General features: G+C 39.7%; 2 protein-coding genes and 2 long non-coding RNA genes across 4 annotated transcripts; 3 read left to right on the forward strand and 1 right to left on the reverse strand.

Annotated features, from left to right (window-relative positions):
* Positions 1-65: 65 nt before the first annotated feature.
* On the reverse strand, positions 66-10709 carry slc8b1 (solute carrier family 8 member B1). The gene is made up of 15 exons (XM_077229046.1): positions 10274-10709; positions 9880-10032; positions 9465-9517; positions 8724-8781; positions 8094-8199; positions 7228-7395; positions 6952-7065; positions 6487-6546; positions 6156-6289; positions 5607-5748; positions 5233-5354; positions 4804-4957; positions 855-935; positions 635-699; positions 66-454 (listed from the first exon to the last, which is right to left on the reverse strand). Exons 1-15 carry the CDS (start codon positions 10421-10423, stop codon positions 266-268), a joined length of 1749 nt encoding a protein of 582 aa, XP_077085161.1. The 5' UTR covers positions 10424-10709; the 3' UTR covers positions 66-265.
* A 3969-nt stretch (positions 10710-14678) lies between these two features.
* On the forward strand, positions 14679-15784 carry LOC143736619 (uncharacterized). Its single transcript, XR_013203509.1, has 3 exons — positions 14679-14872; positions 15112-15289; positions 15662-15784. It is a non-coding gene; the product is annotated as an uncharacterized LOC143736619 (long non-coding RNA).
* A 4877-nt stretch (positions 15785-20661) lies between these two features.
* Positions 20662-21258, forward strand: LOC143736621 (uncharacterized). Its single transcript, XR_013203510.1, has 2 exons — positions 20662-21081; positions 21171-21258. It is a non-coding gene; the product is annotated as an uncharacterized LOC143736621 (long non-coding RNA).
* Positions 21259-21686: 428 nt separating this feature from the next.
* tnni2b.1 (troponin I type 2b (skeletal, fast), tandem duplicate 1) lies at positions 21687-23227 on the forward strand. Its single transcript, XM_077227302.1, has 4 exons — positions 21687-21811; positions 22516-22605; positions 22696-22878; positions 23054-23227. Exons 1-4 carry the CDS (start codon positions 21758-21760, stop codon positions 23141-23143), a joined length of 417 nt encoding a protein of 138 aa, XP_077083417.1. The 5' UTR covers positions 21687-21757; the 3' UTR covers positions 23144-23227.
* Positions 23228-27252: the final 4025 nt, after the last annotated feature.

Here is a 27252-nt window from a genome sequence, read left to right on the forward strand (position 1 = left end):
TGTGGTAAAACCATGGTTAATTTTCGCAAGGGTTCGCTTTAAGAAAAACAGACAAATTCACATCATATTTGCAAATGTTCCGTTTAATAAAATACATAATCTCATGATTCAAGATTACAGTTGATTGAAAACAATTTAACTGTACAGTAATTACTGGCTCATGATCTTCAAACACATGTGCATTTACAAACATATGTATGTTCTTATATATTTCTATGAGAGTCTAAAGATCTTTGCATCCACCCGGTTAGTGTTTCTGCAGATGTCAGAATTGGATAATTCTAAATTCGGTGAGGAGGGCGACGATGAGGAAGACAACGTAGAAAATCAGTAGAAAAATGCCATAGACTCGGTTCAGGTGGAAACACTGAAGAGGAACCAGTATGAAGGAGAAGACCAGAGACAGACCCAGAGCTCCTGAGAGAACCCAGCACAGCACCCCCTCTGGTTCCAGCTGACCATACAACAGAACACAGCACACAGATCAGACTCCAGCACTCATTTAAACTAATATTCAGTTGACTAAAAGCTTGCAACATATTCTCAAGTAAACACCAGAAAATTGTACAGAAGACAGCATCCAGTTACATGTATATGCAGAAAGCTGAGGCATTGTGTAGAGTGTGAGACATACCGTCACAACGTTATTATTCTGAAACATTTGCAGCAGGGAGCCCAGACCTACACCAAACAGCATATCTTTATGCAACGTTAAAGGCATACAAAACGCACTCTGTGGTGATGTTTTAGGGTAAAATATATCAGGATATTAACAATACTGTCAACTATTGATATAGTAAAAGCACATACTCAAAAAGGAAAACTTTTAAAAGACTGTAAACGCTAAAGGATACTAAAGATAATGCCGCCAAAGCAGGCTGAGATGGCCATCCGTGGGTATCCCTGACGGGCTATAGTAATGTCTGCAAAGCAATCTGTGAAAACACAAAAATATTATATCTGGTCTAACAGATGTAATTACATAACAGAGTATATAATCTCCTACTGGTGATCATACCTTTAAAGTATTAAAAGCTATCTGTTTTTAGTTTTTATTTAAACTAACACATAAATTGCCACTAGTACTTAAAGGGTAAGTTCGGCGTTTTACAAGTAAAGCCCTGTTTTAAGATCGTTTCTGATGAAATCGAACGGTTAAGATTAAAATTTGGACACATGCTGCTGTCACGAGAATTTTAGGTTCTCGTGACCCCCCCCCCACACCCACCTATACAATGGTTTCATCCACCTGGCGGAGGATCACATGGTGGCGTGCCCAGGGGTCGGCGAGCCCCTCCCCTCTGTCTCTCTCTCTCCCTCTCTCTCTCTTTCGCCCCCCACTCTCCCCAAACCTGTTCCCCTTCCCAGGTCTCATGGGGGGCTGATGCCCCGGCCGGCGCTGAGGTGGAGAACGGGGCCGCCGGCGGAGCCCGTCCCGGCATCCAGGGGCCCACCCAGGGGACCCCCAGCGGCTGACCACTCCGCCCCGCTTCCTGCAGCTTTGCGCTCTCCACGCCAGTCCCTTGACTCACTTCCCGCCACTGGGACGGCGGGGAGGCCTGGGCCGACATGTTGGCGCTGCGGGGACCCAGGACACTTTATAGACCGGTGTCCGGTGATGGAGGTAGGGACACTGATCCGGGTCCCCGACGCGCCACAGGCTGCCCCCGATCAAGCTGGCCTGTACCAGATACCAGTGAGTATCAAGGGGGGTACTTATCAGGCTTTGGTGGATTCAGGCTGCAACCAAACCTCCATTCATCAAAGCCTGATTCAACCGGGGGCATTGGATTACAGCCGCATGGTTAAGGTACGGTGTGTGCATGGGGTGGTGGTGAGTTATCCTATAATGCCGGTGGTAATTCAATTTATGGGACAAAAGCATAGCGTAGAGGTGGCAGTTAACCCGCACCTCCGGCATCCGCTAATTCTGGGTACGAATTGGCCTGCTTTTGGGAAATTATTGGGGTCTTTATGCCCGGATGCCTCTTGGGGAAAGAAAAGCAAGGGAAAGACAGCGGTTGTTCAGGTGGGAGATGCTGAGCCGGGACCTCTTGGTTCTGCTGCAGGGGAACGGAGTGCTCTGGAAAGAACTATCCTCACCGAGCGCGATGATTTTCCCCTGGAGCAATCCCAGGATGAGACATTAAAACGTGCATTTGATCAGGTCCGTTCCATCGACGGCCAGGTACTCCACCCGGACCAACCGCTCTCTTATCCCTACTTTGCTATTTTGAAGGATAAGTTGTATCGGGTGACCCAAGACAACCAGTCAAAAGAAGATAGAAGAAGAGTTGTTAGAGAAGAGTTGTTAGTTCCGAAGAGCCGCCGGGAAATGCTTTTTCAGGCGGCTCACTGTAATCCAATGGCCGGGCATTTAGGTCAAACAGCAACACTAAACCGGCTCATGGCCCGATTCTTTTGGCCGGGCATTCACGAGAACATGCGCAGGTGGTGCGCGTCTTGTCGGGAATGTCAGTTGGTGAACCCACCGGCCAATCCAAAAGCACCATTGTGCCCCCTCCCATTAATGCAGGTCCCCTTCAAACGAATTGGTATGAACCTCATCGGGCCATTAGAACGGTCAGCACGTGGGCACCGCTTTGCGTTAGTCCTGGTGGATTACGCAACGCCGTACCCTGAAGCAGTCCCGCTTCGTAACATTTCTGCCAAAAGTGTTGCAAGCGCGCTCTTTTCGTTAATCTCCCGAGTGGGAATCCCTAAAGAGATTCTCACCGATCAGGGCACGGCGTTTATGTCACGAACTATTCGCGAACTTTATGAATTATTGGGCGTTAAATCGATTTGCACTAGCGTCTACCACCCACAGACAGACGGACTAGTGGAACGGTTTAATCGCACTTTGAAGTCCATGATTCGAAAGTTCGTTCAAGAAGACACCAAAAATTGGGATAAGTGGCTAGAACCCCTCTTGTTCGCTGTACGCGAGGTTCCCCAAGCCTCCACGGGGTTATCCCCCTTCGAGCTTCTCTATGGGCGTCAGCCCCGCGGGGTGTTAGACGTCCTTAGAGAGACTTGGGGGGACGGACCGTCCGCTAGTAAAAACGAAATTCAGTATGTCTTGGACCTGAGAACAAAACTCCACACTTTGGGGCGGCTATCAATGGACAATTTGTTACAGGCCCAGGACAAACAGAGTCAGCTGTACAACAGGGGGGCTAGACTTCGTCAATTTGCACCGGGAGATAAAGTGCTTGTATTACTCCCTACTTCTAGCTCTAAATTACTCGCAAAATGGCGAGTTAGCAATCTCAATTATGAAGTAGTTCGAACGGACAGGGGCGGAGCACATCAAATTTATCACCTCAACCTCCTTAAAAAGTGGGTTGAGGCAGAGTCAGTGATGCTGGCGACGGTAGTGAGTGGAGAGGAGGATCTCGGGCCAGAGGCGAACACAAAACCCACAATCTCTCGCGCTGGCCCTTGGTGGAGATTACCTCACCCTCCCAGCTCACTGACTTGAAAAATTTACAAGCTGAATTTGCTGATGTGTTCTCGCCCCTGCCTGGTTGAACGGACCTCATTCAGCACCACATTGAGACGGAAACGGGTGTGGTGGTGCGCTGCCGCCCGTATCTTTTACCTGAACACAAAAAAAAGGTAGTTCAGGACGAATTAGAGGCTATGCTAGATATGGGGGTAATAGAAGAGTCCAGCAGTGACTGGGCGAGCCCGATAGTTTTGGTTCCTAAAATCGACGGCTCGGTCCAGTTCTGTGTGGACTATAGGAGAGAGTGGCTTGGGACTCGCACGGGACCCGTTACCAGCAGTTTTAGACACGGAGAGGAAAGAGTGGTCGACGGAACCAACTGAGCTATTGAGTAACGGAAAGAGTGATCGCTGGACTGAACCTTGAGAGCTGGAGACATACAGTGAGAGCTGGTACAGCGGGCAGAGTGTTTTTTTTATATGCTGCAGTGATATCTACGGTGAAGGCGCACGAGCGCACCTTTCTTTTGTTCTGTTATTTTTTCTGAACAAAGTGCGAGTCCCAAGTTCGCCGACCCTGTCTTCTTCTTCCTTCACCCACACTGACTGAACTTTGTTACAAGGTGTTTTACCATTCGTTGTAAAACTGTGGACCTATTTTCCCAACGCCTCACAACCAGACATTCTTCCAAAAACTACGATAAAACCTGTTGGAAAGCTTCTTTTGCAGCGATTTTTGCGTGAGCATATCAGTGCACACCCCAGACCCCTCGGTGAGTTCACGTCTTTGTAAACCAAAGTTTATTGCGTTTATATGAATGATTGTTCCAATGCACCTATGAAACCATTGTATAGGGGGGGGGTGCTAACATAAAAACCTAAAATTCTCGGGACAGCACCATGTGTCCAAATTTTAATCTTAACCGTTCGATTTCATCAGAAACGATCTTAAAACAGGGCTTTACTTGTAAAACGCCGAACTTAACCTTTAACAGTGCCAACAGAATATTTAAACCAGGGTTCCTCAAACTCGGTCCTGGAGGGCCACTGTCCTGCAGAGTTAGCTCCAACCCTGATCAAACACACCTACCAGTGAGTTTCTAGTGATCCTGAAGACCTTGATTAGCTTGCTCAGGTGGGTTTGATCAGGGTTGGACTGGACCTAAACTCTGCAGGACAGTGGCCCTCCAGGACCGAGTTTGAGGAACCCTGATTTAAACAATACTATCTAGTAGTTGCAAATCTCTTTTACTTTCACTTCAGGTCCTAGAACTGGCTATGAGCAAAAATAATAAAATAATGGGACGATAATGTGCTATGTGTGTATTTTTTATGTTGTGAGTGGGTATGTACCTCCGATGCTGTTGCCCCAGGCTAACAAGGTGAGTCCCAGTACAGTGTTGCTGAGTCTGAGAACAATCCCCAGCAGATGCAGCACACTGACAATTTCAGACGCCACTGTGCTGATCCACAGAGCACTGACCACAAAACCTAGCAATGAATAGAGCTACACACACACAAAATTCAGCTTTGCCTTTACAGGAAATATCGTTTTAAATACATTAATTAATTATTATTTATTTAAATTATTTATTTTATTTAAATTATTTTTATCAAATAAATGAATCCTATTTGTTAAGTTAAAAAAAATCGAATAATAATCGACCCCAAACCTTTGAACAGTAGTGTACATTACTGCAAATATGCATATGAGCTATGAAGCTTTATATTGGCAGCATATTTCAACCAAAATAAAAAGCAGACAGAACGTAAGATTCATACAAAGTGATATCTAGGAGGATGATTATTTGTGGTAGTGAAGAAGACTATGGCTGAGAGGAAGACTCCAATGCAGACTGTAAGCACCCAGACAGGAAATTCTCCTTCAATGAGGTATAAGCCATCTTGAATGAAAAAGAATGAATGTCTGTTTTAATCACTTGCACTTTACAGAATGTGAAGTGATTACACAGCATCTGCATTAACAGCATTTATCTTTTTGCATACAGGAGGAATTTCAGTTCCTCTGACTGTTCTGATGACTGCAACAGGAGTAATAAAGCAACAATGATAGGGGTGACATAACAGTACCGTGCACATAACTGCTGTTAAACAGTTTTGTGCTTATAGTTAAAAAGAAAAACAAGCCAACTTACACTTTCCAGACTGGAATGTGAGCACACACACCAGAGGCCCAGTGATTATCTGCAGACAGTTAAGAGGCCGTTTCCAGTTGTGATCTTCCTTATCTGTGTCCACCACAGGAACGGTCAACAATAACAGCACTTCTACAGGCACCTAACAGTCCGACAGACAGGAAAAAAGTAACTTCACCTTAAAGTCGACATGAAAAGAAGAGTGAAACGGCTTCTTGAACAAGAAAAAATGTAGGGCGGGACTTGTGCATTTTGGCCATCGGTCGTGTTTTTTTTTAATTATTATTATTAAAGATTACAAGGAACATGTATTAAAAAAAAATAATGTGAAAGGATAAATCATTTGTAATAAATATTGCAATATTCTATGAAAAAAAAATAATCAACATTTTGATTTTATAGTGACTTTAAAAAGCAGATGCATTTATATAAAGTTCCCACCATCCGCCAATTGGATAATTACACAAGTTTATTTTAAAAAAGAGGTTACTAGAGGAACATCCACTCATTTAGAAACAGGAAGTGATTATGAAACATTCACATTTTCACCTTGATAACTTTGAGGACTCTGGCACTCCAGTGCAGTCTCCTCCAGGTCCGGCTGTCCACTGGGTTAATAGCATTCAGGAAGATCTGAGCAGTAGAATGATTGTAAGGCAGCAAAGGCTCATACTCTACTCCATCTGAAACATACATGTAAGAATTTCACACACACGCACACTAAATTATGAAAGAAACTTGCAGATGGGAACACACACTTGCAAAACTCCCATACTTATGAAAGTCTGTGGAGTTTAAAACAACCACACACAAAGCCGACCCACGGAAACTCCAGCTATTAAGTTAGCCAACATTGTTTTAAGTTGAGGAAGTGACCCACCATGTGCTTGTATGCTGCCACTCTGAGTTTCTCTATATGATTCAGGTGGGAGAATCTCTCCTACAAGTCAAGAACAGCACTCATTAATCTCTGCTCATTGATCTAACTAACACTGCTATTAGTCAAACAACACGCTTTTTATTTCATAAAGTACAATAATACTTTATTTAGATAAAGTCCTGACAGAGTTTTGCGTTTCCATTGTTGTGAGCAGTATATATGACTGTGTAAATAGTGCAAAATAAAATTAATATTCAAAATTTCACACAGCTTAGTTTTCATATTTTGAAAACCAAAAACCAATAGTTACATGACTTTACACATTTTAACATTTTTAACTTAAAAACAGAAAATAATCGCTCCTAATTCAGAAATTGTAATGAGACTTTGAGAGGGTAAAATGTGTGTGATGTGTGTTTTTGGAATAATAGTGCTCAGTGCTGACAAAAACTGCAGTCTCCTCACCGTGTTCTCTTCCTGAGCTCTGTGCCGGTTCATTTAGCTGATGCTTCTGACGATTGTAAACATATGCACTCACAATCACAGTCAAAACATATGCAATATACAACCCCAGATAACCTGCGGATAAGAGGAAAAAAAATGCCGCAGGAGATAAATATGTTAGACTCGTAGTCATGTTTATCTTCCAAACAAACTGAAATATTAATCTTTGAACTGGTATCCATATATTCTACTATATGAATGTGAAAATTTTGGGTAAATGAATAACGGTTATCAGACCCACGGCTTCTCCCATGGAAATGTGGCCTTTGTATAGGATATTGAAGGTCCAAAACACAGCCGCCATGTAGAAAATGACATCACGAAGGAATGGACGGGATGCCACAGTGAAAGGTTTAATCAGAGCAATGCTCCCAGCTACCACTGTTGTAACAAAAATTCCTGCCCCTAAAAAAAAAATCAGATAAGGAAAACAGTATGTCATAATAAAGTAGGGGAAAAAATCCCAATTCATGTAGTACAACAAATGGTCTATATTCATTGTTAATGAACATGTCAACGAATCAACATTAAATAAATGAACACATACTGAATACTATATACTGAAAAGCACCATAGATATAAAAATACTACAGAGCACTTCATGTTTTTTATGGTTAATGAATTTGTTCACAAGACTTAAATGTGAAGTGTGTAATTTCTGCAGCAGCCAATAGAACTATATTTGTGAGGGCCAAATGTCCTCACTTGTATAGTGAAATACTATCACAACTGACTAGTGAGGACATTTTACTAGTCCTCACAAGTTAAAAAGGGTTATAAATTGGCCAAACATGTTTTTATTTAAATCTAGTTTTTTTTTACATGTTTCTGTGAGGGTTGTGTTTAGGGGTAGGGGTTGGGTTAGGTGATAATATATTGAACACAATATAAAATCAATGGAAGTCTATGCAGTGTCCTAACTAATAGAGGGAGATGTGTCTGTGTGTGTGTGTGTGTGTGTGTGTGTGTGTGTGTGTGTGTGTGTGTGTGTGTGTGTGTGTGTGTGTGTGTGTGTGTGTGTGTGTGTGTGTGTGTGTGTGTGTGTGTGTGTGTGTGTGTGTGTGTGTGTGGGGTGTGTGTATGTGTAAAAGTGCTGATCTCACCAAAAAGTGCTCCAATAGCAAGACCAGCAGTCTGAGGGCGAGAGAAAGCAGCCATGGCACTGAACACATCTGGAGCCCCATTTCCAAGTGCCAGGAACGTTACTCCCTGCTCTATTCCGTCACGGAAAATGTGGAAGAGAAAAAAAACATGCCAACACCAGCACACACATTTTGGGCCCTTTCCAGAAACCAAAACACAAACAGATCACTTTGGATTCCACTCCGTCACACACTGCTTGACCACTACACACACCTCTCAGTCATGCTTTGCACACACTTTAATGACTCAAACCGTACAACAGACTCTTCTCGATCATGCACAAACTTCAAGAATAAACAGTATTAGACTCTAAACAAACACTACCTAGAATAACACAGCCTTGGCTAACACTGTGGGCATATGACCTACAAACAGACTTATTGTTTGATATACTAGTTGCTTAGCATGTTGTGATATTCTCTTCACTCCAGGACTCAGGAGTTTATCACTGCTGTGATTGATAAGGACAAAGCAGAAGTCCACAGGAGGAGTAATTAACCTCCTCAACCTCTGCAACATGAGGGCAAATTACAAGGATCAGCTGATCTGTGTATTACTGTTCTGTCAGGTTTCAAACATTTAAAGGATACAGCCACATTATGAGTCAGTCTTAGTGAGGAGGAAATGGCTGAAAGATTTGGGCAGAAACTGAAAAAAAAAAAAAATAATATAATATAAATCAAAATACACATTATAAGCTACACACATTTTAATTAAATATTCTGTACTTTATAGATTGTGATCATTGTAAATGAATTTTGCAACCAAATGATGAATTAACTGACTTTATGACCCTCAAAAAGCAGAACTTTTAGAAAAGACTCAACTCAAAATTATCCAGATAAATGAAAGAAGTTGTCTCTGTCACATGAGTAAATAGGGAAGTAAAACATAGGTCATGGCCAAAGACTCAGCTCGATTGGTATTGCCATGAGATCACATAAATAGACCTGTTTCGAGAGTGTTACAATTATTATTTATAAGTTTTAATCTATTACTAATTTGTATCAATTGATGGACCTAATTATCAAATTAAATGCACAACACACATAGAATGCAATGTAATAAACATGCCAAATCATATTCACTCTACAATATTACAAACACACACACACACACACACACAACCAGCACTTAACTTATACCTAATTCAGACAGGCTCAATTATTGCAATTCAATTATTACCAACGTGCCAAGCTGCAAAGGATGTTGGTAATATGAGGAACATAAAATATGTCTCAGTGTGTATTTAGTCCTTTAAGGACAGGGGCAGCAGTGATCACCAGCCTGATTAATAACCTTTAAAGTATTTTCTCAAATACAAAACTCACAAGTCTGAAGCAATCAGCCCGAGAATGAGGAACAAAACAGACAGCCAGATTACCTGACAGGAAGAAAAGAGAGAAGGAGGGAAAGTTGACCAATATCATCAAATTACAATCTAGACTGATGGATAATGATTCGTTTTAGTTGGATATGTAAACAAAAACGTGTCACGCTCCACAAATAAACTTGCACAATATTTGATTCTCTGTTATGTGAACAGTTCCAACGGAAACTGTAATTAAGGTGATGATACACAGGGCCCTTGACCGATCTAAATTATCCAGATAGAAATGTATTGCCCATTTTCAATGGGAAAGTGCCCAAGCAACAATCGCTCGGCAAGATTGCCAGCAACATTGCTCAAAAAGTTGCACTGTGTATCATCACCTTAAGTTTGGTGACTAAGCTAAATGTCCTTACATAGAGTGTGATGACTAGGGGCAGCAAATTAGGTGGGAACAGACAAAAGGTGACCCAAGGGTATTTGATGAACCCTTCATCTGAAGCGCAGTCCGGTGTATTCTTCACAAACTCACATCTTTGACTGGCAGACAGGTTCATTACAACATCACACTGCAACAAAAACAAAAAATGCAGCAGTGCAGGATTCATAGCAAATTGCCAATAGTTAAAAAAGGACATATAGCGCAGAGTTTAATTATGGTAAATGGAGAGTGATACCTTTGATTGCACTTTTATGAAGTTAATGCACATCCGAATACTGAATTAAATAGGTGTAGGGGTTTGATTTAGCAGTAATCTAAATGTACATTGTCTATGATCGTATATTGAATAGAAGTTTGGTCCACCTCACCTCGTCACCATTGCTGTTCAGTGTAACTCCTGCAGGTCTGTCTGAACTCCAGACATTCCCAAGAGCAACGAGGTAAACAGATTTCTGGCAGCTGACACGATCCCATTGCAGAGCAACGGTGCAAAACAACACTAAGAGCAGAACACGCATTTGTACGCAGATACTCCTTCAACATTGCTTTTCAATGTTCAGCACTAATAGTTGAATTTTAGCGACAGCAGCCTCTTGGTTCTGACTCGGGTTTTTTTCCTTCCGTGTGATATACTCCGTGGATGTGAAACACAATCTATGGTTTGCTTGACCTAAAATAACGCAGGATTACACATTTTTAGTACTGTCACAAGAGAAAGTCAAGGTAGTGTGACAGGTCTTTCCAGTACTTCCTATACAAACAGCGTGACGACGAGCTTTCTTATGCGCCCTCCCTCTGTCCTATGGTTAAAGAGAAGGGACATTTCACTATTTTTCCACTTAAAGGGATAGTTCGCTCGCAAACACATTTAAATTTTGGGTGAACTAAGCCTATGCCGTTTTCACTCTCTAAGGACTTTACGAATTGGCTTACAAGTTGAATTGCAATGTGTACGTGACCAACACCTTTTTTAACCCTTGGTGTGTCTTTTTTAATTAGTTTTTCCCCCTCCTTAAAAAAGTGTTTTGCAAGATGACACTGTTATAAAAAATCATTTGCAAAATTGCAACTGTGCAACACCTTACATCAAGTATGCAATATTCATTTCTGACAAAGGCAAAGCTGGTTTGCTTGACTTTAGGCTGGATCCCAAATGTCCCAAAGGCTGCATCCTCCGAAGGCCGTATTTGAAGTCCCATTGGCGGCCCATTTGCAGGTCACAGCGGCGGGACGAAGGCTGCACCCTTTTTTATTTTATTTTTATTTTTTTTTATTCAATGCCACAAGAACAAGAGGTATTACATATTTCCAATATTACATTAATATTACCTGCCAGGAAATAAACAATAAAGTAAAATAACTGTTTAACATAAATTCCAGTGCTTTCAAAGCATTATGTTTTCATTGCTTTTTTGTTTTTAGTTTGTTCCAAAATATGTACAATTGTACATATATGTGAAGTCATTCATAAAATGTGAACATTTTGGTTTACCTTGAGCCCACTTCTTTACGTATAGGTCCTAATAAAACAAATTACTGTATAATATTTTGTTCTTTACATTCCAAATTGTCATTCTGAGTATAAAAAAACACATTTAATTAAATCTACGATTGGTCAGCTCAATGCGGCCGTTATCTCAATTGCTTGAGGAAACGGTGGGTGGAGCCCACTTATTTGTGGACAGTGTTGCAAACTTAGCGCCTTTGTCGCTATTTTTAGCGACTTTTCAGACCCCTTTAGCGACATTTTAGAAAAAAAGCGACTAGCGACAAATCTAGCGACTTTTTAGACAAGCCTCAGTAACCTCCAGATGTTGCCAGTACTGTCCTGTGAGCGCGAGATCTTGCTTTCTCCCTGCCGTCACTCTCTCTAACTGTTCAGTGAATCAGCAGCACATTCATGTGTTGAGCGCGCGCCAGTTTTTTTTTCACGGACTTGTCGCTTCTCTGCTTCTCTTTTGTTTTATTTTTAGTTTTGTTTGACCATTTTAATTTCATTTCTTTTCTTGTGCTTATTACTTGTAATACTCACTATCACAGAGATTTCACCCAGTTCCCGAACTCTCTCAATTCAGATAATTTTACACACATAAAAAAATCTAGTCATTCACTAACGTTATATCATAGCTAGTCTACTTGTTCTATTGTCTGACAAATTAATATGGGTAATAAGAACAGCTTTATTGGACATTCGGCTATATTATATATTAAATTATATTATATTATATTAAAATGCAGCATGTGAGCATGAATTTAGAGAGAAAACACATTAGGCAGACAGAACGCAAGTACGACGCGATGACGTAATGAATATGCTAATGACATATGACGTCACCTAGCGACATTTATCAAGTGGTACTCGATCAGAGACTATTTATACTCGATGCAGAGCCAAATGGGAGGAGCTGGAGCTCCAGCTCTTCCCCTCGCTGGAGCTCCAGCTTCACCTCACTGGATTTAGTGGGCGGGGCCGCGCAGGCGCAGTAAGCCGGGAAACATTTAAGCCTATCGTCTGGTTCCACTGACGCATGCGCACAGTTGAGGTTCGGAACAGCGGAAATACGTTACTGTTTGAAAAAGCGGCATATTTGATTATCCAGTGTATGTGTGCGTTGTGTAAATATCAGACATCCCAAGTCTCCCGCATATTGATAGCGGCTCCCTGATGCCCGCAAATTAGTTCAAATCTCCCAGAATCTAGAGCGAGCGAGCAAGAGCTTGCACATACTGTGTGCTTCAAACCGTGTACCGCGTGCACGGCAGAGAGGGAGAGAACCCATGCGCATCCGTACTAAAGTATAACCTGTGGGGGAAAACGCGTTTCAAACCTTATTTTGGGGTAAAGAAATCAAACCTTTTCAGCGATTTGTATCATATTTTACTGCTGTTAGATGGCGGCCGAGTAAAAGGATTTTGACTAGATCCAGCGAGGGTGAGCTAGAGCTCTAGCTTCTCCCATTGGACGCTGTAGTGAAACCCCGCCCACTAAATTTAGCGAGGTGGAGCTGGAGCCCCAGAAAAGGGGGAGCTCGAGCTCTAGCTCCTCCCATTTGGCTCTGCATCGAGCACCATCTCACATTTATCGACTTTTGCTGCGTTCCAGTCCACTTTTAGACACGCACTTGCGAACTTCCCTAAGCACGTCCCCTCGGGGGAATCCCTGTCGCCATTTTGAAGTGCGTTCCACTTCGTGAACGAGGGAAGTTTATATGGACAGACACTCGTTCCCTCGATTTTGACAGAGGGAGCGAGTCTACTTCATATACAGGTCCTTCTCAAAAAATTAGCATATTGTGATAAAGTTCATTATTTTCCATAATGTAATGATAAAAATTAAACTTTCATATATTTTAGATACATTGCACACCAACTGAAATATTTCAGGTCTTTTATTGTTTTAATACTGATGATTTTGGCATACAGCTCATGAAAACCCAAAATTCCTATCTCAAAAAATTTGCATATCATGAAAAGGGTCTCTAAACAAGCTATTAACCTAATCATCTGAATCAACTAATTAACTCTAAACACCTGCAAAAGATTCCTGAGGCTTTTAAAAACTCCCAGTCTGTTTCATTACTCAAAACCGCAATCATGGGTAAGACTGCCGACCTGACTGCTGTCCAGAAGGCCATCATTGACACCCTCAAGCAAGAGGGTAAGACACAGAAAGAAATTTCTGAACAAATAGGCTGTTCCCAGAGTGCTGTATCAAGGCACCTCAGTGGGAAGTCTGTGGGAAGGAAAAAGTGTGGCAAAAAACGCTGCACAACGAGAAGAGGTGACCGGACCCTGAGGAAGATTGTGGAGAAGGACCGATTCCAGACCTTGGGGGACCTGCGGAAGCAGTGGACTGAGTCTGGAGTAGAAACATCCAGAGCCACCGTGCACAGGCGTGTGCAGGAAATGGGCTACAGGTGCCGCATTCCCCAGGTCAAGCCACTTTTGAACCAGAAACAGCGGCAGAAGCGCCTGACCTGGGCTACAGAGAAGCAGCACTGGACTGTTGCTCAGTGGTCCAAAGTACTTTTTTCGGGTGAAAGCAAATTTTGCATGTCATTCGGAAATCAAGGTGCCAGAGTCTGGAGGAAGACTGGGGAGAAGGAAATGCCAAAATGCCTGAAGTCCAGTGTCAAGTACCCACAGTCAGTGATGGTCTGGGGTGCCATGTCAGCTGCTGGTGTTGGTCCATTGTGTTTTATCAAGGGCAGGGTCAATGCAGCTAGCTATCAGGAGATTTTGGAGCACTTCATGCTTCCGTCTGCTGAAAAGCTTTATGGAGATGAAGATTTCTTTTTTCAGCACGACCTGGCACCTGCTCACAGTGCCAAAACCACTGGTAAATGGTTTACTGACTATGGTATTGCTGTGCTCAATTGGCCTGCCAACTCTCCTGACCTGAACCCCATAGAGAATCTGTGGGATATTGTGAAGAGAAAGTTGAGAGACGCAAGACCCAACACTCTGGATGAGCTTAAGGCCGCTATCGAAGCATCCTGGGCCTCCATAACACATCAGCAGTGCCACAGGCTGATTGCCTCCATGCCACGCCGCATTGAAGCAGTCATTTCTGCAAAAGGATTCCCGACCAAGTATTGAGTGCACTCTCAGAAATAAAGGTACACGAGGGTACAAATAATGTTCCTCGAAGAACAGTTTTGTACCTTTTCAATAATAGTACCTTTAATGGTACTGGAAAGACCTCTGATGATAAGGTTTGGTACCTTTTAAGGTACAATTGAAATTAAGGTACATAATTGTTCCCACATCAAGGGTACAATGATAGGCCAAACTACTGTTAAATTCGTGATTGGTTGCTGTGTTGAGTATTTGGCATAGCAACAAGACGCTGATTGGTCGAAATCGCTTCAGCCGTTAAGGAATTTTCCAAACTGACAGCGGGCAGCAGGCTACATGACTGCGCGTTTTATTTTAAATATCAAACTTGAAGAAGACAAAATTAAAAGGTGAGTTCTGATAATTTATGTTTATATTTAGTTCACAAGTCGAAACTATAAATGTTTCAGCCACTTAACGTAAATTTAGCGAGTTAAATTAGCTTTGCACCAAATGCTTTTAGCCATTTGACTTGTATAACGTTACACTTTATAATGCAATATTGATTAGTATTAAGTCATCGCGTGTAAATACTATGGCGTTTGTTCTCCATTGTCCACTATAACTGTTAACTTTGCTATTAAGTTAGGCACAACAACATGAAACTGATTGCCCAAGGTCGCTGCAGCCGTTACTGCATTTTCAAATAGAACGGAGCGGGAAGCAGATTACGACGAGCACGAGCACCACTACAACCATGGCTTCGCCCTCTTCATCGTCAGAAGAACTTTAGAGGCTGGACTCGAATTAGAAGAGGAAATTCAAAGGTGAGTTTAATGTCTAACCAAATAAAAAACATATTAAACGTTACAGCAACTCAACATGACATTAGCGTGTAAATAGCATAATTAGGTACGAATCCAGTCAGTGCTATTAGCGTCTGCAAATATATTTAAAAGCAATTGAGTTTCTGTGTCGTAAGTACACATTTAAATCGTAATTATTGTAAATGAATGCTTAACTAGAGGTGCCATGGTGGTGTACATTAGTCCACATACAATAACGTTACTGTATGCAGTTGTTGAACAACGCCACCGAACAGTGCACAGATAAAATATAGATATAGATATATATATAGATGCCATTCATTTTATCAGAGAATTTTGTTGAAACTCAGCAAATGTGTCTTTGTTTTTTAGAACATGAAGATGATGGGGTAAACTGTCAGTACTGGCCTCACTGATCACACATCTGAAAGTCTGACTGCATCCTCAGCTGAGGCAAGTATCAGTACAATGAGTTATTTGAGTTTATTAATCTTATGATATTCTCTTAAAAAAAAAACTTTAAGTGAATCGTGTAAAACTGCTATTCTTTTTTTTTTTTTTGTGTGTAAATTGTAAAAATGCAGAAAGGTTGTCAGCTCTAGGGTGAATTTTTAAGTCTAGAGGTCAAATTTAAGTTAAATAAATGCAAGGGTATTGTGTGAAATGGGAGGAAAAAAACAAGTCTAGCTTTGTTGTAGATGAGAAAATATATTTTATGTACTGTAACATTTTAGTGTAATTGCATTTTGAATTCTTTCAAATCTTTTTAAAGAAGTGATATTCTGTTAATTTTGTGAAGTTTTTATTGTTAAGTTTTTGATTTATTTACACAAAGAAATACTATACTGTAAGCTGGAACGAAAGTATTCAAATGTTCATATGTATTTGATATGTATTTGCAGTACTCATTAAATTGATGCCTTTTGGATTCATTTGTTGAATGTGTATGTTATTCAATAGGAAATCAGCCATTAATAGTTCTCGAAGGAACATATTTGACACAGTTAAGGTACAAAGGGGCTTGTCACTGGGGTGGTACCTTAAAAGATCAAATTTGTACCTTTGATAAAGGTACAATATTGTCGTAGCCTACCAACAAGTTTTAAAAAACAAAAGGTACATTTTGGTTGCCCATGGTACAAATCATGTCCTTTAAGGTACAAACTGGAATGGTACAAATTTGTTCCTTTATATTAAGGTACAGTTTTGTACCAGTAAAAGGTACCGCCCCAGTGACAAGGGTTTGTACCTTCTTTGGTACAAAAATGTACCTTTTCCTTCTAGCTTGAATTGAAGTATCTCCCCATATACTACTTAGATATAACACCTCACTCTCATTGACTGTTCTCCATATCTAGTCAAGTTTTTAATGTTAGGCTACTGTCTGTGTCTGTTGTGTCTAGGGCTTCGCCGGCGCATAATTGTGACAAATGTCGACGTAGATTGACGTAAAAGTCGCATCAAATCCGCCTTGATTGTTCACACTGCGGCCGCATTGAAAAAAATCAGATCTGGGTCTGATTCAGGACCACATATGTATGTGGTCTAAATCTGATTTGAAAGAATCAGATCTGGGCTAGATTTGAGTGTTCACACTACCTCTGAAGAAGTCTGACCTGGTCACTTGACCCCAAAAAAAATCAGATTTGGGCCACTTTTGCCTGCAGTGTGAACGGGGCCTAATTGCACCGTGAGGAGTCGAGGATCGAGGAGGCTTTCAGAGGAGATGTGAGCGAGTATACACACACAGGTGTATCCTATGCGGAAGTGTTTTATTGACTAAACGTGAACTAAGTAGCTATACATTCTCCTCCCCCTTCACATCATCACAATAATTTGAATTTACACTTTACCCTTGCAGTTTATATAAACTACACATCTCACATATTTCAACAGGGTATCTTGCTTTATTATTATTCACTATGAATTTCATGAATAAACAAACTTCAACAACATCCTTTGAGCGCTGCTGATGACGCTGTGGAGTGACGAGTGATCAAGTATTCCAATGTATAAAAAAGCTTTCATTCGATTCCTCCGTCCTCATTTTCTTTCCTTGCGTCCTTCCCTCGTATCCTACAGGGGGAGGAGCTGAGGCGCTAGGAAAGGAAGCGAGGAAAGGAAACGAGGATGCACAAATAAGAAATGAGAAGCACCCATGAAGTGGGAGAGATAGAGGGGGCGGAATCAGGAAAAGTACAAGAGTTAGGATTCGAATTCGGGTAACCCAAAGCACAACAGTAGCTATAGCTACTATGTCAGAAGCTGCCCGTGAGGCTAATCGGCAACAAATATAACATCAGTTTTGTAAATTTAAGAACCTAATTTTGTAAGAAACATGGGGGAACAGAATCCGACGGCAAACAGTCCAGCTGTCGGGATCCGTTCCACCCCCATGATGAGAGATGGTGATGTAGCCTAGATGTGATGTGATGTGATGCCAGTCAGACAGACCCATCAATATTATTTTTGCCAGAATAACCTAGGCCTACTGTTCACGCCATTTCGAAATTACCCAAATGAGATTCCGACTTGTAAAAACCATTCATGTTTTCAAACCCTTAATTCAACTTTTAAACTGAATTTTCTGAGAGATGGGATATTGATTATTTTAAAATTTGAATAGTCTAAAAATATTTTTTAAATGTTTTTTGTCAGTGTTAAGTTTCAGTGTTAAGCAAAAAAGTTAAAAAATAAAAAAATTACAGCCTATAGTATTATTAAGGATAATAAGGACTAGTATTACAATTAAAATTATATTGTTATAAGAATTACATAAGGATATTTTACGAAGAGTGAGTATAATTTACTTGAAACTTAATTTTGAAATTAAAGCCACCAAGAATTGTTTAGCCTTAAAACGTGTTCTGTAGCATTTATTTGCATTTCTGAGTATAAAAACGATTCTATCTTTTTTCAATTAAATCATGTTCCTATTTTTCAGTATGCTATAGGCTACAACTTAAAACTGTATTAACCATCAGTTTTTTAGATAAGAATGCAGCAAATGACTAATGCTCAAAAAAGCCATTGCCTGTCTGTTTTCATCTGATTGCTCTATGATGTTGACCCGATAATAAAGGCTTCTTAAGACTAAGTGGCCTAATAGTAAACTATAAATAGTTTATGTACGTTTCTGCAAAGTTTCACGGTAAGTAAAAAATTTGAAGACTCTAAAATCTTTTCTAACAGACATGCCAAGTTTTGAAAAAAAGTGTATTATAATGACAATTACAAAGCACTTGTGAGGTTTATTATGCAGTATGTGATCCATGGAGAATGTGCTGAGGGATATTCTTGTAATACAGTTGGAGTTGCCACCTGTTTTACTGCTGAGAGCACAACAGGTGAGAAAATGCAAAGATTTCACAGACAAAAGTGATAGCAAGGGATCAATCTCATTCTTAATTTCTCTCAGTTATTACACATACAGAAAGTGTTGTATTTCTCTGCTTGTTGCAGGGTGGGACATGATTTAGTAAAAGCTGTGTGTTTGTAGGTCAGGTTATACTCTAAATTGTTGGGACCAAATGTCCCCAAATGGACAGATAAAACTGAAATCACCTTGTCGAGACCAGTCAACATCCAAAATTCAAAAGTGTGTGTGTGTGTGTGTGTGTGTGTGTGTGTGTGTGTGTGTGTGTGTGTGTGTGTGTGTGTGTTTGTTTGTTTATAGTGGGGGAAGGGAGGACAGAGTCCCATTGGCTTAAGGAAAGATTTGCTTCCTTAAAGAGAATGGAGAAGCTGTATGGAAAGCCTATATAAACTCAACTGGCTTACACTCTTTCCCTCTAATTTCATTTAAAGGTTCTGCTGCGCACTGTAAGGTGAGTCTCTATTATTCTGTCCATATCAAGGGTTTGCACTCTAACATTTGAGCATGCCAAAGACCTTCAGAACATCTCACTCATGCTGAGCAGCCACACAGCAAAGAAATCAAATAAATAAGCTCAAAAATATGCTTTAATATGTGTACTAGAAGAAAAAGGTCCTGGAGATAAAACATTGGCTGTTGCCTAAAATTATATTATGCTGTTTTTGTTATTGTAGAGGTTATGAATATGTTTTGATGTGTTCTTTGTAATCAATGTTGGTCATTTTTAACTTTTTAATGCATTGTAATGTCAAATGCTCAAAAATGTTTAGTAGACCTCTGATTTATATCATTAAGCACACTGAAAGTTAGATATTTCCTGTCTTAGTTTATCAGCATTATTTATACATTCAAAGCATACACTTTTACAAATAAAGGGTCTTTATTGCCATAACATTCATGGAAGCTTTCCATTACACAAAAACACTGTTCTTTGCAGGGGAAAAAAGGGTTCTTTAGATTTTTAAAATGTTCTTCACACTAAGGAAAAAAGTTTCGGCAACACTTTCTATGAAGCCATGAATTATAACTCCATTCATACTTAATTAAAAGTATCATAACTCCTTAAGACCTATTCTGCATTATAAGAACAGTTATAGTTACATTTATGTTATTTTTATAATTACTTATAAGTCATGTAGGCTATTTGGCTTTTCAATGCGCATGCTCATAATCCATTATACACGGATTTATAAGTATTAATTAGCCAGTCGAATGGTTCCATGAATGTATTTATAAAGATGCAACCTGCATTGCTATAATGTTCTTATATTATAGTTACAATGACTTTTAATGATTCAGATTTATTTCTGCCAAATAAGTGAATATATCGCATCAGCCGTGTTGTGTTCTTGTAAATTATTACTGTGAGTGATAATACAGTTATAAATACATCATTGATGGCTTTAAGTTAAGTGAAAACATAGGAAGCAGTTTTCCTAAAGCAAATGTTAAGATGTTAATAATGTTAATAAGTTGTTTATTTGGAAATGTAACTAATGAACAACAATTACTCTATTAAAATAATGGGGGGGGGGGGTGATATATCAAACTGCTAAAAGCAATATGCATATGGCTGAGGAGAAACAGATTTTAACAAATCAAAATGACCGTTCATGACCTCTAATAAAAATATTAGCCATTAAAGACATAACTGATAACTAATTGGTACAGCAAACAAGTGTCTCTGGAACAATTTTATATTTGATCATTTATAAATCAGTGTATAATGGATTATGAGCATGCACATTGAAAAAGCAAATGCATGACTTATGTAATTATACAAATAATATAAATGTAAATATAAATTAAACTATTAAACTATAACTGTTCTTATAATGCAATATACTGTAGATCTTAATGAGTCTTTATAAATATATTTATAGAATAGTAATACTTAATTATAAATACGGCTATAATTCATTATACGCATGTGCTTCATAGAAAGTGTTGCCAAAGTTTCCTTTAATAACTAAAAGGTTTTGCGGAGCTAAAAAATGGTTCTTCTAAACCCCCTTTTGGAACCTTTATTTTAAGATTGTATCACCACATATTGCATATTACCTTCAAACACCTGATGACATGGGTATGGAGACCTCAACTTATTTTAGAAAACAGTCCCAACTCAGTCCATGTCTAATCCAAAATCTTTTTTTGGCAGGAAAAGTAAAGAACTAATATAGTTCTTTAGAGTAGCAGAGTATTTTTACAGTTGTGCAGGGTTTCAGCTGTTAGGTGTTGAAGCTGAGGAGATTCTTCAAGAGGCAGCAAGTTGTCTGTCAGCTGTCTCGTCTTCTGAATTGGGTGCAGACCTCCTACTTCCAACAAAGGAACACTAAAACAAGAGCACAAGACAACTGCTTCTCAAATTCAAACCGTTAAACATCAAACACTTCTTTGGGTTTTGACACACACCCATGTACATCAGCCGTCTCTCTTTCACATTATCCCAAGTCAAATTTAGACCTCCTGCAGGGCCAGTGACTAAATATAAATTGTTTCTATTAGATTGAAGGCTGCAACACCCCATCCTGCCACCCACAGGCATCTTCACCTTCAAAGGGAGCGCCACAAAGAGACCTGCAAGATGTCTGAGTATGTATTGAGTTAAAACATCATGATCTTTGTGTGCTGTGAAAATGATCATATAACTCATCGTCCTCGATCACTGAACTCATAAAATTGGTTTAGTGCCAAGCTCCAATCAGCTCATTTTGTATTTATTGTTATATATACTAGCATACATGCCTAAATAATACAATTGTCAAAAGCACAATGCTTTTTTTGGAGTTCCATCTCTTGGTTATAATCATAGTATCGCAGTCACTGAATGATGTACTGTTCTGTGCTCTCTGAAATTGTAAACATTTGCTTTCTGATATAGGAAAAAGATGACGACCAGCCGTAAGCACCAACTGAAGGTAAGGCCATCTCTTTCTTCATGAGATCTGGGCTATTTGAACTGTCAGTGACTCTCTTGGTAATTACTGTCTATGCCTCTTCTCGTCTTTGTGCTCCAGAGCTTGTTGCTTCAGATCGCTCATGGGCTTTTGGAGGAAGAGGCAGCTGAGGAGGAGCAAGAAAAACAGCAATATATGGAAGATAACTGCCCTACTCTCTCACTGCCTGGAAGCATGCAGGATCTACAGGTACAGAGAGAGAAAGAGAGAGAGAGATGCAAGCTGTAATAGAATCACACCATGCTCAAGAACAGCTTTATACAGGCTAAATGGCCATTCACACTGCACTAACAGGTGTCGACCAACGCTGACAATCACCAGATTACAGTACGCTACTTCTCTGACTTAACACAATCCAACGAGCGGCATTTGAACAAGCGCCGACCAACGGCAACAGACGCTAACAGGAGTAACACACTGATTTGGCAAAAACTGAAAAAGCACCTATTGAGTTAGACCCTTTCCTGGGTCAACAAATTTGGTTGATCCTGGGACAACATTCCTGTCCAAAATTGAATCTTAACCATTTAATCCCTACAATTAATCCTAACCCTACCCATAAGTTTCCCCTAAAATCAGAGGGATATGATAGGTGAATAACACTGATGTAGAAGCACCTAACCCTGGCTGTAAAATCTGTTTGGTTGATTGGGATTGGGATGGGAACATTCCAATCAACCAACCAGTCACCAAGTGCACATAACTCAATTGTGTACTTGGTGAAATCGGTTCTGCCTATTGGGTTAATGCTAATGCCAGTGCAGTGTGAATTGGCCTTAAAAGCACACCATCTTATTCATTTGTAGGTATTGCTGTGTGATGTGCAAATGTACAGATGAATAGGCTATGTGTGAAAATTTGTGGGAAAAATCGGCATGTATCTTTGTGTAAAGGAACTGTGTAGGAAGTTGCACCAGCAGATAGATGCCATTGATGAACAAAGATACGATATGGAGACCAAAGTGGCCAAGTCAAACAAGGAGGTACTTCTTAATTGTTCTGTATCTAGTTATAAAAAAGTATTTAACTTCTGTAACTTCAAAAACTTAAACTTTTTTTCTTGATCACTTGAGATTGATGATCTGAAGATAAAGGTTCAGGACCTGAAAGGTAAATTCAAGAAACCCGTTCTGAAGAAAGTGCGTATGTCTGCTGATGCCATGCTGCAGGCCCTGCTGGGCTCCAAACACAAAGTGTCTCTGGACCTGGACCTGAGAGCCAACCTCAAACAGGTCAAGAAAGAGGTCAAGGAGGAGGTGAGCACACACTAATAGCCTTTTAACAGAAACGTGCAATACAAATGTGGGCATAACTCACACTCTTTTGGAGACTTGTACAGCAAAGGTTAGTTGTCAAACATGTAGTCTAATATAAAAAAAAAAATGTATGCAAAAAATTATGAAAAAAGAAAAACTTTTTCTGCTGCTACAGGAGAAGGATGCAGTGGGAGACTGGCGTAAGAACATCGAAGATAAGGCTGGTATGGATGGCAGGAAGAAGATGTTTGAGTCTGAGGCCTAAATCTTTCTTTCTTCAACAATTTTAAATTTCCATTCAATGATTTGTTCGGTTAGGTTGTCTTAATTCTTGCGGTCTTCGAGGTTATGAAAGATAAAAAGTGGTAATGTTCTCTATTGTGTGAAGTGATGTTACAGGTGGTAAAAGTACTATATGAAGGAGGTTTTGATGTACCTGATGGTTGGTTTTGTAGCTGAGGCTTTAAATTGATAAAAAGAATAAAAATAAATAACCTGACTTTAACCCATTTGCAATTTCAACAAATAAATTGACTTTTGGTCATTAAACCCCACTGTATTGAGAGTAGATTGGGAGGGGGGGGGGGGGGGGGGGTTGGGGTAGAGTACAAATCAGAGAATCAAAGTTTTACACCAAACTTTATTTCAAATGTACACTCACCGGCCACTTTATTGCACACCTTGCGAGTGTCGGGTTGGACACACTTTTGCCTTCAGAACTGCTTTAATTTTTCATGGCATAGGTTCAACAAGGTGCTGGAAACATTCCTCAGTATCTCTATATTGACATGATAGCATTGCACAGTTGCTGCAGATTTTTCGGCTGCACATCCAAAAGGTGCTCTATTGGATTGAGAACTAATGACTGTGGATGCCATTTGAGTATAGTGAACTCATTGTCACGTTCAAAAATACAGTTAGAGATGATTTGAACTTTGTTACATGATGCATTATCCTGCAGGAAGTCGCCATCAGAAGATGTGCACTGTGGTCATAAAGGGATGGACATGGTCAGCAACAGTACTTAGATACCTGTGGCATTTAAACGATACTCCATGGGTACTAAGGGGCCCAAAGTGTTCCAATAAAATTGAATCACCACACCATTTTATCACCACCATCAGCCTAAACCGTTGATACAAAGCAGGGTGGATCCATGTTTTCATGTTTACACCAAATTCTGACCAAATTCGTGCACTGTTTTTGCCCTGTCAATGTATCTTCTATTGCCCAATTTTGGTGAGCCCATGCGAATTGTAGCCTCAGTTTCCTGTTCTTATCTTTTAGGAGTGGCACCCGGTGTGATCTTCTACTGCTGCAATAGCTTCAATGTTCGATGTGTTATGTGTTCAGAGATGCTCTTCTGCAGACCTTGGTTGTAATGAGTGTTTTTTGTTGTTGTTGTTACAGTTGCTTTTCTATCAGTTCGAATTTTAACTAGTCTGGCCATTATACTCCTCTGACCTCTGGCATCTTCGCCCACAGAACTGCCGCTCACTAGATGGTTGTGCGTGAAAATCCCAGTAGATCAGTAGTTTCTGAAATACTCAGACCCGTCTGGCACCAACAACTATGCTACGGTCAAAGTCACTTAAATCTCCCCCCCCCCCCCCCCCCCCCCCCCCCCCGATTCTGATGCACAGTTTAATTAACTGTCACCGTCACGCTAGCGGGACGCCTAACTTTACTTCAATATATTACTATTAAATTCTAATTTAATCATGTTGGAAAGGTCTAAGACTCCTAAATAGATATTTTAGCACTGTTTTTTATTAGAAATTATGTAGGAACAGTAATAGATGAATTTATGACAAGAGTGCGCCTCAAATCTACATCATTACAGGAGTTTCTCTTTGTCACAAAAAGTCGACGCACACACTTTTAATAATTTAAACTTTGTTCATAATAAAACATATAATCTAGTATTTTTCAATAAAAAAATATAAAATAATATTATCCTCTAAAAATTATAATATATATTATAGGCCTATATATATAATTTTTTTATTATTACATCACATATTTTAGTAGTTATCATAAATTAGGTATCATTTGAAAGCTTACGAACTCAGAACTCATCCTATGAAAACCATTTTGAAATTGGACGTTGCGTTACCATAGAAACGGTACTCTAAATTATTTTATTATTTTATTAGGCATTCACTATATCATAGCTACTTGTTCTATTGTCTGACAAAATAATATAGATGAGAACAGCTGTATTGGACATTCGGCTAAATTATATTATATTATATTAAAATACGGAATGTGAGCATGAATTTAGAGCGAAAACACATTAGGCAGACAGAATGCAAGTACGATGTGATGACGCCATGAATATGCTAATTTGTGTATGACGTCATCTAGCGACATTTAGCGACTTTTAGGGAAGGCGTTATAGCTACTTTCCTTTGAAAATAGTTGGCAACACTGCCCTGATGATGATAGGCAACGAGTGTATGATAGGACTCAAAATTGTTGTACTTCAGTGAGACTGAAATAGAACAGAAACCCATGACCTCTAGTGGTCATGGGCAGACTGTCACACTAGTAGAGTCTTGCCAAAGCCAGTCAACGGAAAGCCTAGCCACTCCCTATTAAGTCCTATTGTACCGAATTTTGGTTGTAGTTCCACCAGAGTTCCACTGGGGGGCGATCGTCCGAGTGCAAAATGAATGGGAGTCTATGGGGCTAGACGGCTAAATTTGTCTCTTTCACCCAATTGCCGTTGAGAAATCTCAGATTTGAATGTAGGTTTTGCAAGTTCAACATTAAAGGTCGAAAGTTGAATGAACAATGTCCTTTTGATTTCTTACAGGTTGAGTTGTTGTTGCCCATAACACACGCTAGCATTCTGCTAATGGACGCTGATTGGTCAGTAAAGGACTGATTACGACCAGGCATACTGCCTGATGGCATCGTGGCATCCGAAGCGGGACCAGAATGTTAAGGGGGACTTAACTCTTAGCACGTGTATTTACCTGTCAGCTGTCTTGTCGATGCCTCGAGAGAAAAGAAAGAGCAGATCGCGAAAGCACCAAAGTGACTGAAGGATTGCCGTAAAGCAGTTCTCTGGTCGTATGATGTGTATGACGTTATTGACATTTTAAAAGACTTTTTAAAGCAAATAAGTGAGTCTAAAAAACACCCAGTAATCTGTAATTTCTTTGCATCTCCTTTAAAAAAAAAAAACATTCAAATTACTAGACAAAAAATCATGTCCTGAGAAAAGTGGATTTATAGGGCTATATCTCCATAGGTCTCCATTAATTCTGCACTCGTCCTGTGAGCGCCCTCATATGGAGCCAGAGTGGAACTGCAACCAGTTCAGAACCCGGAAGTTGAGAGTGGAAGTTCTCCGCATATTAGACATTCTCTGGTCTTGCCTTTTAAATGTAGAACACAGAGCAAGATTTGAAATCTCAATAATCTTATTGGAAAATAATATTAATTTTTGTAAACAGGCTTTATGTTATGCCTTTATTTGCATATTTTGCGTATTTTTCCTGTATTCCATTCTTTATATTTTCAAAAGAAAAAATAGATATATATTCAAAAGAAAAAATATATATATTATACAGTACGGCATCATGTCCGATGAGTTAAACATACTGAATCCATAGTAATTAAAGTAACCATTAAACTATCAATTTTGGTTTCCACCTATACTGCTGAAGTGTGATGTATATAGGCTACACTGGCATAATCTGACGACATCCTCACATCACGCTCTCAAAAATATATACATTATTTTGACCCACCATGTGCTGTGGTTATTAAAATTATTTTCATTATAATGATATAATTGTACTATAGTTAGGCGGTTTAGTTTGCAATTATAGTGGAGACTTATGTGCTTATCTCCACTTCGGTACTGAAGCTTACCTTTTTATTATCTTATTGGTATTGGTTATGTATGGAAGCTTGTTTCCGGCGCCACAGAATGAATAAATAATAATAATAATTGCGACTTTTTATCTCACAATTCTGACTTTTTTTCTCACAATTGCGAGTTTACATCTCGCAATTCTGACTTTATTTCTTACAATTGCGAGATATAAAGTCAGAATTGCGTGATATAAAGTCGCAATTGCGTGTTATAAAGTCAGAATTGTGAGATATAAAGTCGCAATTGCGTGTTATAAAGTCAGAATTGTGAGATATAAAGTCGCAATTGCGTGTTACAAAGTCAGAATTGCGAGAGAGAAAACTAAGAATTCTGACTTTTTTTCTCGCAATTCTGACTTTATAACACATAATTGCGAGTTTATATCTCGCAATTCTGACATATTTTCTCAGAATTGTAAGATATAAACTCGCAATTGCGAGTTACAAAGTCCAATTCTATGGGGGGAAAAAGACTGACTTTTTTCC

The sequence above is a fragment of the Siphateles boraxobius genome, unplaced genomic scaffold, assembly GCF_051911475.1.
Source record: "Siphateles boraxobius isolate OS27281-9 unplaced genomic scaffold, OSU_SipBor_1 130, whole genome shotgun sequence".
Taxonomy (NCBI): Eukaryota; Metazoa; Chordata; class Actinopteri; order Cypriniformes; family Leuciscidae; genus Siphateles; species Siphateles boraxobius.